General features: G+C 48.6%; 1 protein-coding gene across 1 annotated transcript in view; it reads left to right on the top strand.

The window, feature by feature from the left end:
- Positions 1–422: 422 nt before the first annotated feature.
- Positions 423–13,525, top strand: part of ZNF618 (zinc finger protein 618) — a 143,682-nt gene continuing 130,579 nt past the window's right edge. Inside the window, exon 1 of the mRNA XM_066563000.1 lies at positions 423–536. Coding sequence (XP_066419097.1) covers positions 486–536 — 51 coding nt within the window. The 5' untranslated portion in view covers positions 423–485. The remainder of the gene's footprint in view (positions 537–13,525) is intronic.

The raw sequence follows: 13,525 nt of genomic DNA, 5'->3' as shown, positions 1-13,525 counted from the left end.
GCGGCCCCGCGCCCGCCGGGCGGCGGCCGGCCGGGCCGGGCCGGGCTGCGCGGTGCCCGGCGCGGGGGCGGAGGGCAGCGCGGGGCCGGCCGGGCGGGCGGCGGGGCTCCCGCGCCGGGCCAGACTCAGCCCCTTTCTCCCGGCGCCGCCGGCTGCGAGCGCGCTGCGGCTGGAGCTGCCCCCAGAGCGGCTCGTGATGGCGGCGGCGCGGGCTCGGCAGCGGGAGGCGCCCGCCCAGCCCTGCGCGCCGCGCCGCTAGCGGCAGCGCCCGTGCCCGCGGCGGCCGCCCCGGCCCATGCCCCGGGGGGAAGGGGGGCTGCAGCAGCCCGGCGAGCCGCCCACCCGCGCAGCGGGGGCATCGCCCCCACTCGCCGCTCCTGGGAGGGCGGAAAGGAGGCAGCGGCGGCGGCGGCGGCGGCTTTGTGCGCGGCGGGCGGATCGCAGGCCGCGGCGGCGCGGGGCTCGCCTGCTCCCGCCCCAGCCCCATGAACCAGCCGGACGGCTCCGCTCCGGCGGCGGCGGCGGCAGCAGCGCAGGTACGCGGCGGCCGGGCGGCGTGTCCCCGGGGGGAGGCGGAGGGAGCGGGGAGGAAGGGAACGGAAGGGAAGGGAAGGAGGGAGGGCGGCAGCCGCAGCCGCCCCGTCGCGGAGCCCCGGCGGCGCTTTGGCGCAGTGCGCGGGGGCAGCGCCGGCAGCGGCTCCTCGGACCCCGCGGTGCCGGAGCCCGCGGCCGCTCGGACCGGGCGGAAAACAAAGCGGAGCTCAGCAGCCATGTCGGGGACGAGCCGCCCCTCGGCCCGGCCCGGCCCCGCACCCCGGCCCGGCCCGGCCCGGCCCCGCCGCGCTCCGCGCCCCGCGCCCCTTCCCGGCCCTTTTTCTTTTTCTTTTCCTTCTTTCTTTTTTTAAATTTTTTTTAAATTTTTTTTAAATTTTTTTCCTCCTTCTCTTAATTTTTCCTCCGGAACGTTTTGGTTTTTTTTCCCCCCCATTTTTTTTTCCATTAAAACGACGCCACCTAGAGGAGACTATTTCGTAAATAAAAAAAAAAAATTAAAATTGAAAAAAAAAAAGGAAATATTCTGCTATTTCTAAATTTTTTCCCAGAAAGTTGGGGCTGGATCTCCCAATGTTGGGGTTCCTCCGGCAGCTTCCGCAGCGCCCCGCAAATTTCGTGTTTGTCCCTTTGGAGCCAAAGCCCAGCTTATGGAAATGAAAATTAAACAGGAATTTGAATGAATTCAGGTTTTTCTCCCTCCACCCCCATTTTCTGGAGAAAAACGGAGCCTGGGAGCAGCAGAGTGCTGGGAAAGGAAAGTGAGTCAAGTTTTTGGTGGGCCCCCCCGGGTGAGCTGCAGGGAGGGATTAGTTTGGGAAAGTGGGAGAATTGCTGTTCCGGAGCAATTAGGAATTGGGCTTCATTGTAATTTTGAACTTGTGCAGCAAGCTCTGCCAAAACTCAGGGTTCATTTTTTTTTCCCGTTTTTGCTGCAGTGCTTAAAGTTATTTTGTTTGAAATGAGGAGTTTTGCAGGAAAATGAAGAACCCAGAAAATTTGCTGTGGACACACCCAAATTTTTTTTTTTTTTTTTTTTTTGTGATTTTGGATTTCATGCAAAACTGCTGTTAAACAATGAGGTTCTAAACGCAGTCCAAGAAAACACGAGGACAAGCAAAATTAAGAGTCGAATGTCAGTTTTATTTTAGAATTTCTTGGCTTTTTGGATGATTTCTCCTGGCATAATTAAAACAGTTTCCAGCATTTAATTTCCTACTTCTTTTGTAGAGAAGAAAATTTCCATACTATGGTTTTTAGGTTTTTTTTCCCCTTCTTTTTTTAAACACACTGTAATAACTCCATGTCCTATGGCTCACATAAATCTAATATTTACACAGGTTTATTATAAGGTCCGCCATGATATTATGAATATGCATAATTAACAATATTGTGAAAAAATAATTGCAGATTTTGTGATTTTCATTTTTTTTCAAATTGAAGTGCCTTTAAAGGGCTCAGCCATGATATTTTTCACAATTTCAAAATCCTTTTTCCCCTTGACTGTTAAAGCCTTGCTGGAGTTTGAATTGAATTTTTTTTTTCATTATTATTTTTGGTGGGTTTTTTCTTAATTGTTTTGTTTGTTTGTTTGTTTTAAATGCTGTCCTATCCCTATTATTTTGCTGTTACAGAGTGCCTGTGAGTTCTGGACTGTGCACACACTGGTTTATTATTGTAGGGTTGCCCTTGAATACTGGGGTCTTGGTATTGATCTTTTTAAAAATAAATAACAAAAGAGCACTGAAACATGCATTGTTTCAAGAAAAAAGCAATCTAGGAGAGCTACATGGCCTTTCCACCCAAAAGTGGGGGAGGGAGAGGAAAGGAAAGATTAGGTCAACATTGAGTTTTACCAACCTTGACACAGTATCCTCTCTAAAATGGGGACAAAATAGCAAGATGGCTGGCTCCACAGCTGCAGCAGTTTGGATTTTTTTTTTTTCTTTTTGAAAAAAAGCATTTTTAAAATTTAAACTCCAAAGTGAATTTCTGGAGCTGCCAGGCACCCACTAGCAAAGGCTGAAATCTGGGTGCTGCACAAAATAAAATTAAATTTCAAACCAGAATGAATTTTTAATTTTGAATCTCAAACCCCTGAAAAGTTTTTTTTTTTAATTTTGATTTTTTGTTTGGTTTTGATTTTCTGTTCCCTGTAATTTGATATTTGATGGAAATCAGAGAGGAATGGCTGGTGAATTCAGGGTTCAGGGGCTGTTTTCACTTTTCTCCCCTTTATTTGTTTCATGTTTTGAGTTTTTCAAAGGGGGGGGAAATGGAAAAAATTTGCAAAGCAGGATAACTCTTGGGTGGAGGAAGAAATACTCCGAAATGTCAACTCCATATTTTTATTTTTGCATTTATTTGCCCCCAGCCCCCCCGAAGGGGACCCACCCTCTTCCTGAATCCCTTTTTTAGCAAATAATGGAAATGCAATGGAGCGGGAGGCCGGTGCCAGCCCGGCGGTGGTGCACTTAGAGCCGGGTGGCACATCTGGGTAAAAATTACACACAATGCTCCAAATTGGATTAAACAATCCTGGAGAATATTTTATTCATGGTTTCATCCAGGAAGCTGTAGCCTGGTGGCTTTTCCATATTCTTACCCTCCAAGAATTCCCTTCCTTGAGCTGCACCCCAGAACTTTTACTACAATATCATTGTACCTCAAGAAAGTCTCCAGCTGTAATTTTTTTTTTTTTTAATTTTAAGATTTCATACATTTTTTTCTCGTGTGAATCATACCTTTTGATGCTGCTTTTCCTTTGCCCTGCCACACTCCCGGCGATGTGGGGAGCATCCCCGTGGATTTGGGATTTGGGATTTGGGGGGCATGCACTGATGGGTGCTGCATTTTAATTAGAATTAATGACCAAGCCTCAGTTCTGGGGTGCCAGTGCCAAGTGTGGCCATGATGCCTTTTGAGTTTCTCGTGAATCAGAGGGGTTGAACAGGGGAGGCCTGGGCTGGAGGTGTTCCCTGCTGTGCTGGGGGTGCTGTGTGTGCCCTGCAGCGCTGGGGGCGAGGCCGTGTCCTCCTGCACGGGGATGCTCTGGGAACTGCAACCCTTCCCATCTTTAACTCCCTGGGGAGCTGCAGCTTTCCAGCACCAGCTCCTGCTGCTGGCATGTAATGGGTCTGAATCTCACCTTTCTGCCTGTCCTTCCAGCACAAACCTGCTCCTGCCTGGAAAAGATTTCATAATTTTTCATTGCAGTCTGCCTTCAGGGGGATTTTTTTTCCTTTTTTTTTTTCTTCTGGAAAGTTGATCAATATTTTATCCTTTTCAAAATTGCTGTTGGCAGCCTGGAAGAGGAAGGGGAGGGAGGGAGCTCAGTTGAGTGATACCAACAGATTTCTTGTGACATAACTGAAATGTATTTTTTAAAAAAGAAAAATTTCCAGGACCTCATTTTCAGTGACATATTTTCATTCCAGAATGAAAACAGACATAATATTATTAAAGTAGTAGATAATATTTATACAAATGCCATATAAAACCTTGGGAGGTTATTGCATGACTCCAGGATAATTTAAATATATATCACTGCCATAATGCAACGCTGGGAATAGTTCAGTTCATGGGTGCAGTCACGTGGCCCCGGTGATGCACAGTCAAGTTTGCAATTATGCAAGTGCAGGAGTGAAATTAGAGTGGAATTAGTGTTCTAAAAATTAGATTAATTTAATTTTAATTTTATTTTGCAGGGGAGAGGGTTGAAACCTGCTCTAAGAGTCATGCTGATACAGAGTCAGGATTTGTGCCCGCTGTGCCAGGGCAGCTCAGGCTGGAGCTCAGGGCAAGGTTCTTCCCCCAGAGGGTGCTGGCACTGCCCAGGCTCCCCAGGGAATGGGCACGGCCCCGAGGCTGCCAGAGCTCCAGGAGCCTTTGGGCAGCGCTGCCAGGGATGCCCAGGCTGGGGTTGCTGGGGGAGCTGGGCAGGGACAGGGGCTGGGCTGGGGGATCCTGGTGGGTCCCTCCAGCTCAGGATATTCTGTGGGTCAATAATTCTTTGGATGCTGTGCCTGTTCAAGGATTTCGACCTTCCCACCATGGCGTGGCAGGACTTGGTACGAGGTCCTGGATGCTGCTCCTGGATGTGGTGCCCATGGCACAGTCCCCATGGGCAGGTCCCCCTGGCACAGCCCCCATGGACAGGTCCTGCAGGGCCACGCTGGCTCTGGGTGCGTGGCAGTGTTGGGTCCCTGGTGCTGCCCATGGAGCCCCTGTTGGCCTCTACTTGAGCATCCTCAGGTTGAGCCTGGCTCAGATTTGGGGAGTGGCACAGGGGAGTGTGCCAGGCTGCCCAGGGTGCTGTGGGATAAGGGTGTGCAGAAATGTGGCACATCCCAAGGGTTTGTTGCATCCCCCATTCCCTGTGGGTGCTACCCTGGGCTCTGTGCTTGCTCCAGTCCATGCTTGGCTCCCTGCAGGTGGTTATTTGTGTGCTGGGAGCTGTAAAACAGACAAGGGTGGTCCTGCAGATGTGGGGAGCCACCCCAAAATGTGAGTTTTGTCAGAGGTTTGCCAGATCAGGCAATATTTGTACATCATGTACCAAGTGGGGTGAGGGGAAGAGGTGCCTGGGCAGGGGCTGCCAGTGCTGCTGGAGGCTGTGCGTGTTCTTGGTAAGGGATGTGGGGAAATGGCCCCAGGAGATATTTATTTCTTGCAATTTCCACATTTCTGTGCATCCAGCATTGTGCATATTTGGAATTTCACATTTACGGATTCCATTTGGCCATACCGTGTTTTCTGGGGAAGAAGTTTCTAATTTTTAAAGGTCTTTTATGGATTAATTGCTAGTCATCTGCCTCCTTTTTTCTTTTGTTTGGTTCCTTGAATGTCTCTTGATTATTTTGTACTATGTGATGCCAATTTAGTGGTTAACTAGTATGCAAACTACATCTGGACGTGTTGACTTTGCATTAACAATCATTGATTTGTCTGGAGCAAGGGAATAGAAATGAATGCTGCTGTTTACCATGGATAGTATATGAAAAATAACCATTTGCAATGTGCCTTTCATCAGGGGCACTGGGCTCTGGTGCAGCTTGTCACAGTGGCTCTGCCTCGTCACGTGAGAGCTGAATTTTGAAACCATGGCACCAGGAAAAGGGCCTGGAGAAGGCAGGGGCTCCTGCTGTGTGGGGAAGGTGCCCTGTGTAGGAGCAGCTCCTGGTGGCTTTGGTTAGCTCTGGTGACAGTGGGGTAAAGTTGTAACAGAGAGGGAGTGGAAAAACATGAGTCTGTGTAGTACACAATATGTAACATATAATATACACCACATGTGTAGAGCTTTTAGCATGGGAACATAACCAAGAGGATGCAGAATTTAATAATCAAAAATAATAAGCAGAAGGTTGAGTTGGTGGTGGTTTCAGCAACAGCTGTTTCTCCCCAAACCCCGTGGCTGCAGCTGTGTGGAGGGCTCTGGATGAGCAGGGCTTGGTGCCTGCTATCCCTGCTGGCCCTGGGGAAGCTGGGATGTGGCTGTGGCTGTTCAGGTGACCCTGGCATGTGGGAGGCATTGCTGCACCCTTGTGTCTCCTCTGGAAGAGGGGAAAGGCTGAGCAGATGCTCTCTCTGCAGAGGAGGTCTCTTCCCAGGATGTGCTGAAGACATCAAAGCTGCTTTGCACTCACTCCTTGGTGTTCCAAGGTACAGTCACAGTGGTCCCTTGGTTGAGCTTTGATGGTCAGACCTTGAGTCCATTGGATCCACTCATCCCTGGACCTTTTCTGTCCCCTGCTGCTGGTGGGGCAGGGTTCTCAGTGTCACTGTTGGTCATCTTTTGGGCTGGGCTCAGCAGTGAGTTTCTTTCCACACTGAAATTGCTTTGCTCATGCTGGAACATGCGTGTCAGAGCCCAAATGATGGACACAGGTCATCTCCTGAAATGTGGGGTTTGCACTCCAGCACCGCTGAGAGTGTAAATGCACAGAGAGGTGCAGGGCAAGCTGCATGGTGGCTGAGCTACTTGGGTTTCACTTGTTGGATTCTCCCAAAGCGATCAGTGGCAGAAAAAAGAGATTAAACCAAGAAAATTCCCCCCTGTGCTCATTGAAAGTGCAGAGAAACTTTGTATTCTGAGCGGTGCATTTGGGCAAGGAGGCAGCATGGAGGGCACAAGCAGCATGGCAGTGACACAGATAGATTAGAATCCATCCCCTTAATTAAACCCTCTCTGTACCCATGGAGAAAAGTTCTTGTGCTGTGTGTTTTCCAGATTTTTGGCACTTGAGTGGCAGTTAGCTCTGGTTCACTGACCGGGCTGTGAGGGCTTGTGCCAGCACGCTGGGAGCTCTTGCTCCAGCTGGGATGCTGCCTGGGCCAGCCTGGGGGCAGGGGCAGGGTGGGGGGCACAGGGCATCTTCTGCCTGCCCTTGATGGGGTCAGACCAGCTGGAACCCCTGCCTGTGCCTCCCTGGCTGTGGGGGACTCTTGGCCCAGGCCAGGGCAGAGTCCCACGCTGGCAGGTGGTGGCACTTGTGGTTGGTGGGGCTGTGCTGCCTCTGGAGAAGCTGGAGGCCATGTGGCTCTTCTGGGGTGAGACTGCAGAGCCCTGGGTCAGCCTGGCATGGGGCTGTCCCCGTGGGAAGGGCCAAGGGTGGCCAAGCCTTGTGCTTTTTGGTGGTGGGAGCAGTGTCACCACACCAGTTCCTCTGCTAGAACAGCTTTCTTTGGGAGTCCCTCCCTTTATTTCCCTCACCTATATTTCCAAGGCACTCCAGTGTGTGCTTAGAAAGGTTTCTCTGCTGTACTGTACTGCAAAGATTTAATTATATAGGCAAGGCTTTCCTTGCTTGTGATTCCCAGCACTCCTGCTTGTTTCATGTCTATGTTTGGCTGGTGAAATGTGGAAAATAAGGCTGGAAGTGGAGAAGTAGAGACTGGAGAATTTGCCTGCACTGATAAGGGGCTGACAAAGGGAAACATGAATGTCAGAGTGTGGAGCAGAGAGGAGCTGCTGGAGCCTGGAGGAGCTGCCATAGGTATTTGAGGGATCAAAATGCTGTGTTGGTGCATGTGGATGTGCCTGGGACACTCCTGGATGCAGTGAGGTTCTTGGGTGGGTCTGGGATGCTCTGAGGGATGTTGGGTCCATGCTGTGCCTGGGCCAGGAACACAGGAGCTCCGTGGTGTTTTCTGCCCTGGTTTAGAAATCAGGGTTGTTATCACACAAGGTTTGATATCTCAGCAACTGACAGAAGTGAGAGCAGCCAGGTATGTCAGACCTTCCCAGTGGCAGTGAGCTGAGCCAGGCTGGATGGCCAAACGTGCTCATGTGCCAGTGCTGGTGTCCCGATGGCACCACTGTGTCTCCAGGCTCTTCAGGATTTAATATTTGTTGTGATTTCATTTTACTAGATACACACAGGCAGCAGTAATCTTATGGAAGTTCATTTTTTGCTCTGTGTGGGTGTAGGTATCCTTTCCTGCCTGAAAATAGCAGCAGAAGTCAGTTTTCAGGAGTTGGGTGTGCTTGCGTTGAAGGGCCGTCATTTACTGCTTCCAGTATGTTGAGAACAATTTTAGTGCAAGTATTTAATTGCTTTAGACCTATTTTTAGAAATATTAAACCTCAGTTTTCAGAACTGCATCCAAAGCCAGCAGCTCTGCTGGTGTGGGAGAGCCAGGAGGGGAGGGAACCTGGAGGAAAACCTGGAGCGACGTGGGCTGGGAGCAGGGCAGGGCAGGGGTGCTGCAGAGCCTTTGGGGTGCACCCTTGAAATCAAGTTGTCTGTGTTTTGGTGAGATTTTTTTTTTACTACTATTCTATTTACTTGGTTACACGAGGAGAGAATGAATGAATGAAACCCGTTTCCAGCAGATTTGTACAATTTCTTGAGTTAAGTCTGCAGGCTGGTGGCTGGAGCTTGGAGGCTGAGCTGGGAGCATCCAGAGAACAGCATGCAGGCAGCCCCAGTAGGGCTCTGGCTCGAAACCCAAGAATAGCTCCTGCTTTTCTGGGTGTAAATCTGTCACTTGAGGTCTGATGTGCCTTACTCTGTGGGCTGCAAATCCTGAGCTTTCACTGGCATTTGTGAGATATTTGTGATTTTGAGGGTGGGAAGAGAGTTGTAAGAAGGCAGGATAATTATTGGCTGGGAATAAAACACCTTTTTGAATTTGTGCATGCATTTTGGAAACCTCTGTAGGGAGGGATGGCTGGATTTGGATCAGGCTGGTGGCAGGGGGATCTGAAAATCCCCTTGGGAATCACTGGGATTTCTCTTTGCAGTCAGGGGATGCTGTTGAAGATGCTGAGGGGCAATGGCAGTGGCAGTGACACCAGGGGACAAGCTGGGACCTGGCCTTTGGTGGCCTTGGGGTTGCTGGTGGGACTGGCAGGGCTGGAGTTGGACTTCACCAGGGAAGGAATTAATGAATGACCACCAGGAAGGTTGCCCTGGGGTGTGTTTTGACTTGGCTTCATGGCATCTCTCTGTTTATGGTTAGTACTACTGGGATTACTGCACATTAACTCCAAGGGAGGCATACTTTTACTTTCTTACGTGCCTTTATTTTAGAGGCCTTTAAATTTGGCTGGTTGGTGATAACAGCAGTTGGAATTGGCATTTCTGCTCCATGGGGTTTGTTAGGACGTGCCAGAGACTCAGGCTGGCAGGGGAACCGCTGTGCCTGGAGCTGGGGAGGGCACTGGGTGAGAAATAAAAAATGTAAATGTACCCAGAGAGCCACACTGCATCCCGAGGGGCCTGGGAGCCCTGCTGCTGTGCTGCTGGCAGATGCCAGGGGATGTGGCAGAGTCCCCTGAACATTTATTGGAGAACAGCACCCCAGAGGGTGCTGGCACTGCCCAGGCTCCCCAGGGAATGGGCACGGCCCCGAGGCTGCCAGAGCTCCAGGAGCCTTTGGGCAGCGCTGCCAGGGATGCCCAGGCTGGGGCTGCTGGGGGAGCTGGGCAGGGACAGGGGCTGGGCTGGGGGATCCCTGTGGATTTCTTCCATCTGTGGATATTCTCTGTGATCCACATGGAGGGGAGAGCAGTGCCCTTTGTAAATGTCAATTAGAAAAAAACCTCAAAATTCGATGAGGTCCCTTTTCTTGAAATCTTGCATGTATTTAAATTTTTGGTGGTTTTTTTTTGTTTTTGTTTGTTTTGTTGTTGTTGTTGGGTTGTTTTTTGTTTGTTTTTTTCTTTTTTTCCTATATAATCTGATTTGGTTTAGTTGCCAGAAAGTAGATTTGCTGAGAGTGCTGCTGTGTTTGCTTTTGGTTCCTGATAAGGTGGAGGAGATAAGTCCCACGTTGTGGCTGTTTGTTTGTGTGAGTGGGAAATGTTTGTGCTTCCCTCCTTTGACAGGGAGCTCCTGCCATCCTCCTGCAGCATAAACACTGCTTGTGATTGGAGTTCATTATGTGAGATTTAAAATGTATAAAATGAAATGTTCCTGTCTGCTTTAAGCAGACATATGTCTATGGTTTGCAAATTAACCTAATTAAATATATATGTAGAAATTTATGATATTCAGCTCCTAGCACAAGGTATGCAATTAGCATCCTTGCCAGCAAGGAATTTTCCATTTCTGTCTTGACTTTTCCTCATAGGAGATGTGGTTTGGGGTTTTTTTAAATTTTTTTTTTATTTTTAATCTTCAATCTCTAATTTTTGTTCTGCTTTGGAATTCACTTAGGGACGAGTCCTGTGGGGATTTAGGCTTGTGGTTAAATTTCCTTACAAGCAGCTCTGACTGAAGTCAGTGAAACATTCCCTAATTCCTGGGCTCCAGCCTGTCCCTTTGCCTCTGCAGGACAGGAGGAGTTTGTTTTGTTAGGAGAATATCATGAGCAAAATAGCATTCTGGAGGAAAAAATTGCATTTGAATATTTACATTTTTCAAGGCTCTTCCTTCCTCCCACCCAAAAATAGCAAAAAAAAAATTATGTCTCCTCTTGATTTATGGAATTTTCAAGTGTTTGGCCAATGTTGTTTCCAAAACACCCCATCCCTCTACCTGAACTGTCTCTATGGCAGGAGGGCCCTCACACAAGAAGTACAAATCCATTATTACAACCTCTCATTAAGCAATATTCTGGCACCAGGAATACTACTTTTAGTTCCTTTTCTGCCAAAGTGTTGGGTTGGTTTTTTTTTTTTTGAATATTTAAAGTTTGATCACGTTAGAATAGTTTCCTATGTAAATAATAATTTGGTCTATTTTGCATATCAATAGTTGACTCCATTTTCTTCACAAAAAGCCTTTTTTCCCCCATAAACATCCCCACTGTTCCAGCCCAGAAGGTACTCTTTATTAGCCAAACCAACCAAGTCATGATGTTCCCAGCTCAGCTATTTTAATGATCCCACAAACCCAAAAAAGCAGTAGGAAATTTTTCAAGAAGCAAACTGCAGAAACTTTTTCTTTCTTTCTTTTTGGGACATCATAAGTTTTCAACTTTTTGTCTAATTATTTTTGTTGCATTTTTCCAAGCTTCAGGCTGTAAACTCACAGAATTTGGAACTGTTCTTTCTTCCTGGAGATTATTTAGGGGTGTCAGAGGTGGCCCAGTGCTGGGTGGAAGAGCTGAGGGCTCAGCAAACCTGCTGCCTTCATTCCTAGTTTCTGTGCAAGATCTGTTGATAATTCTGCATGGGCAAGGTGAGATGTTGGATCATAACCATTTCCCCCCTTGGACACCTCCACAAGTCTCTCCTCCTGTATTTTCCTTTGACTTTGCTGCCCTGCTGTGTTTCCCATCTCTCTGTTTCAAGGCACAGGGAGTTCTGCTCTCAGCTCTGTCCCTTTGCAGGAGCTCTCTGCTCTCCCAGGTTGAGCTCCTTGGTGTCTCCTGCCCTCCCTGGGTGTTTCTGTGCCCTCTCCATCACAGGAATGCCTTTTCAAAGGCCATCAGCAGCTCTGATTCCCAGTTCTCCATCACCAGGTGTTGTGGGGTGTCCAACCCCATAAATCAGAAGAAGAAACACTGGTGCAGGCTGGTTTTGGGGTTTCCTTGTGAGCCTGCAGCCTTACCAGTAGTCCCATACTCAGGTCCTTTGTAGCTCCAGCTATGGGACACATGATTTACTGTCAGAGCTGTATTTTCCACTGCTTCAGGTGTTTCTTGCTCACCTCAGTGCTGTGCCCACTTTGGAGGCTCCTCGGATCTTGTCCCAGGATGTGCTGCAGCCCCTTGGGATGTGGATTTTCCATAGCCTGGCATTACCCACCACCAAGGCAATCATTTGGATAATTGCAGCATCTGCAATTTATTTAGGCAAATAGGGGACTGAAAAATATTTGCTTTTGCTAGCTTGTGGGATTTATTTTTAGGGTTTAGCTTTGTGCTTTGGGAAGCAAAGCTGAGCCATCCTGGTGTCCCTTTTCCCTGAGGTGCTCTTTGGGGCTGTTCTGGCCACCCTGTCCATGGCACAGGAGTTTGCCTGGCTGGATCACCCTTCTTGCCCTAGTCTGCTCCCTGGTTTTGGTTTGCAGTCTCTGTGCAGGTGGATCACCAGGGGCTGTGGGTGAAGCTTTATGCACGGGCACATTTCTGTCCCCAGGCCCATGATGAGTTGCTGGTTCCATCAGAGGCCCTCAGCTGCTGCAGAGGTGCCCCTGTGGTGCCCCTGAGCCTCCTGCCTTGCCCTGGTGATTGCTGGTGGCTCATTTGGGCACCTTGGTGGGTGCTGGTGGCTCATTTGGGCACCTTGGTGTGCTCCAGGAGCTGCTTTCCCTGCGCTGTTCCCTCCCAAACCCCGCCTGGCGCTCGGAGCAGATGGCTCTGGGACCCCACTGTGATAATGAACTATTCCTGCCCTTTATTTTCCCTCTTTTAATCAGTAGTTAATCAATGAGGTGACTTTTTACTTCATCCTGTGCATGTGAAAGTGCTGTGAGTGCACTTGCCACAAGAGCCTTTGCAGAGCAAACTCTTTTGGAAGCCTTTGGAAGTCGGGGTGCACCACGCCCTGTTCTACCTGCAGCTGCCTCTGCCAGCAGGGCTCAGAACCCAGTGACTTATGGCTGCAGGAACCAGAGTGACTCCTGGTGTTCCTTTCTAATCCATGGGAACACTGACTTTTAATTCTTCTGTTTTTTGGCTGTTTTTTTTTTTTTAATTACTGTTTATAGTAATTTTTCTGCCACAAAAATGAAGTTCTGCAGTTCCTTGGAGCCTTTTGAAACAGTGGGGTCACATTCAGTGCTAGCTGGGTCACAGGTGGACAGCAGTGATTTTGGGGGTGCTGAGTGATTTTAATAGCTTAATGCCTTTCAGACTTTTGGCTGGATACTGTTGTGCCCTGGAGATTTTTAGTTTTTTGCTGTTAATTTTGCTAGACAGGTCTGCAGCTTTTCCTGCAGTTTGAGGCAGATGCTCCCCTCATTCCTCATGAAGGAAGAGTCCAGGAAGGGAAGTGCTGAGCCCTGTCACAAATGAGCTCTGGTGCAAAGAAGTTGAATTTTTATCCTGTGGTTTTATCTTTCTTCAGTACTTGATTTATATCAGAATCTGGCAGATTTCTGGTTCTAGTGTGATTGATTATTAATTTTTTTTTCCTCCGGTGACCTGTTTCTCAAAATCTTTTTTGGATTGACTTTTTTATGGCTTAAAGTATAGCTTCCTTGAGTTTATATTCTCCTAATTTGAATTTCTTTCTGAGGACGTCTTTTTATTTCTAATGGCCTTTTCCATTCTGCTGTTAAACTATGATTTTTTGTTTAACAAACCCCCTTTGGTAGGTGATAATCATCTCCAAGTTTTCCACCTCACCTGTAAGGCCTTTTAGCTGCTCCATTAACACTCTTAACAAATTTTCCTGTTATAGAATCACAGAATGGTTCCTCCTGTGAGGAAAAGCTGAGAGAATTGGGATTGTTCAGCCTGGAAAAGAGAAGGCTTTGGGGTGACCTCACTGTGGCCTTCCAGGGAGCCTGCAAGAAACATGGAGAGAGATTCTTTACAAGGGATGGAGGCACAGGACCCAGGGAATGGCTCCCACTGC

This window comes from Molothrus aeneus, chromosome 19, assembly GCF_037042795.1.
Source record: "Molothrus aeneus isolate 106 chromosome 19, BPBGC_Maene_1.0, whole genome shotgun sequence".
NCBI lineage: Eukaryota > Metazoa > Chordata > Aves > Passeriformes > Icteridae > Molothrus > Molothrus aeneus.
This window is presented reverse-complemented; position numbering and strand designations above follow the sequence as displayed.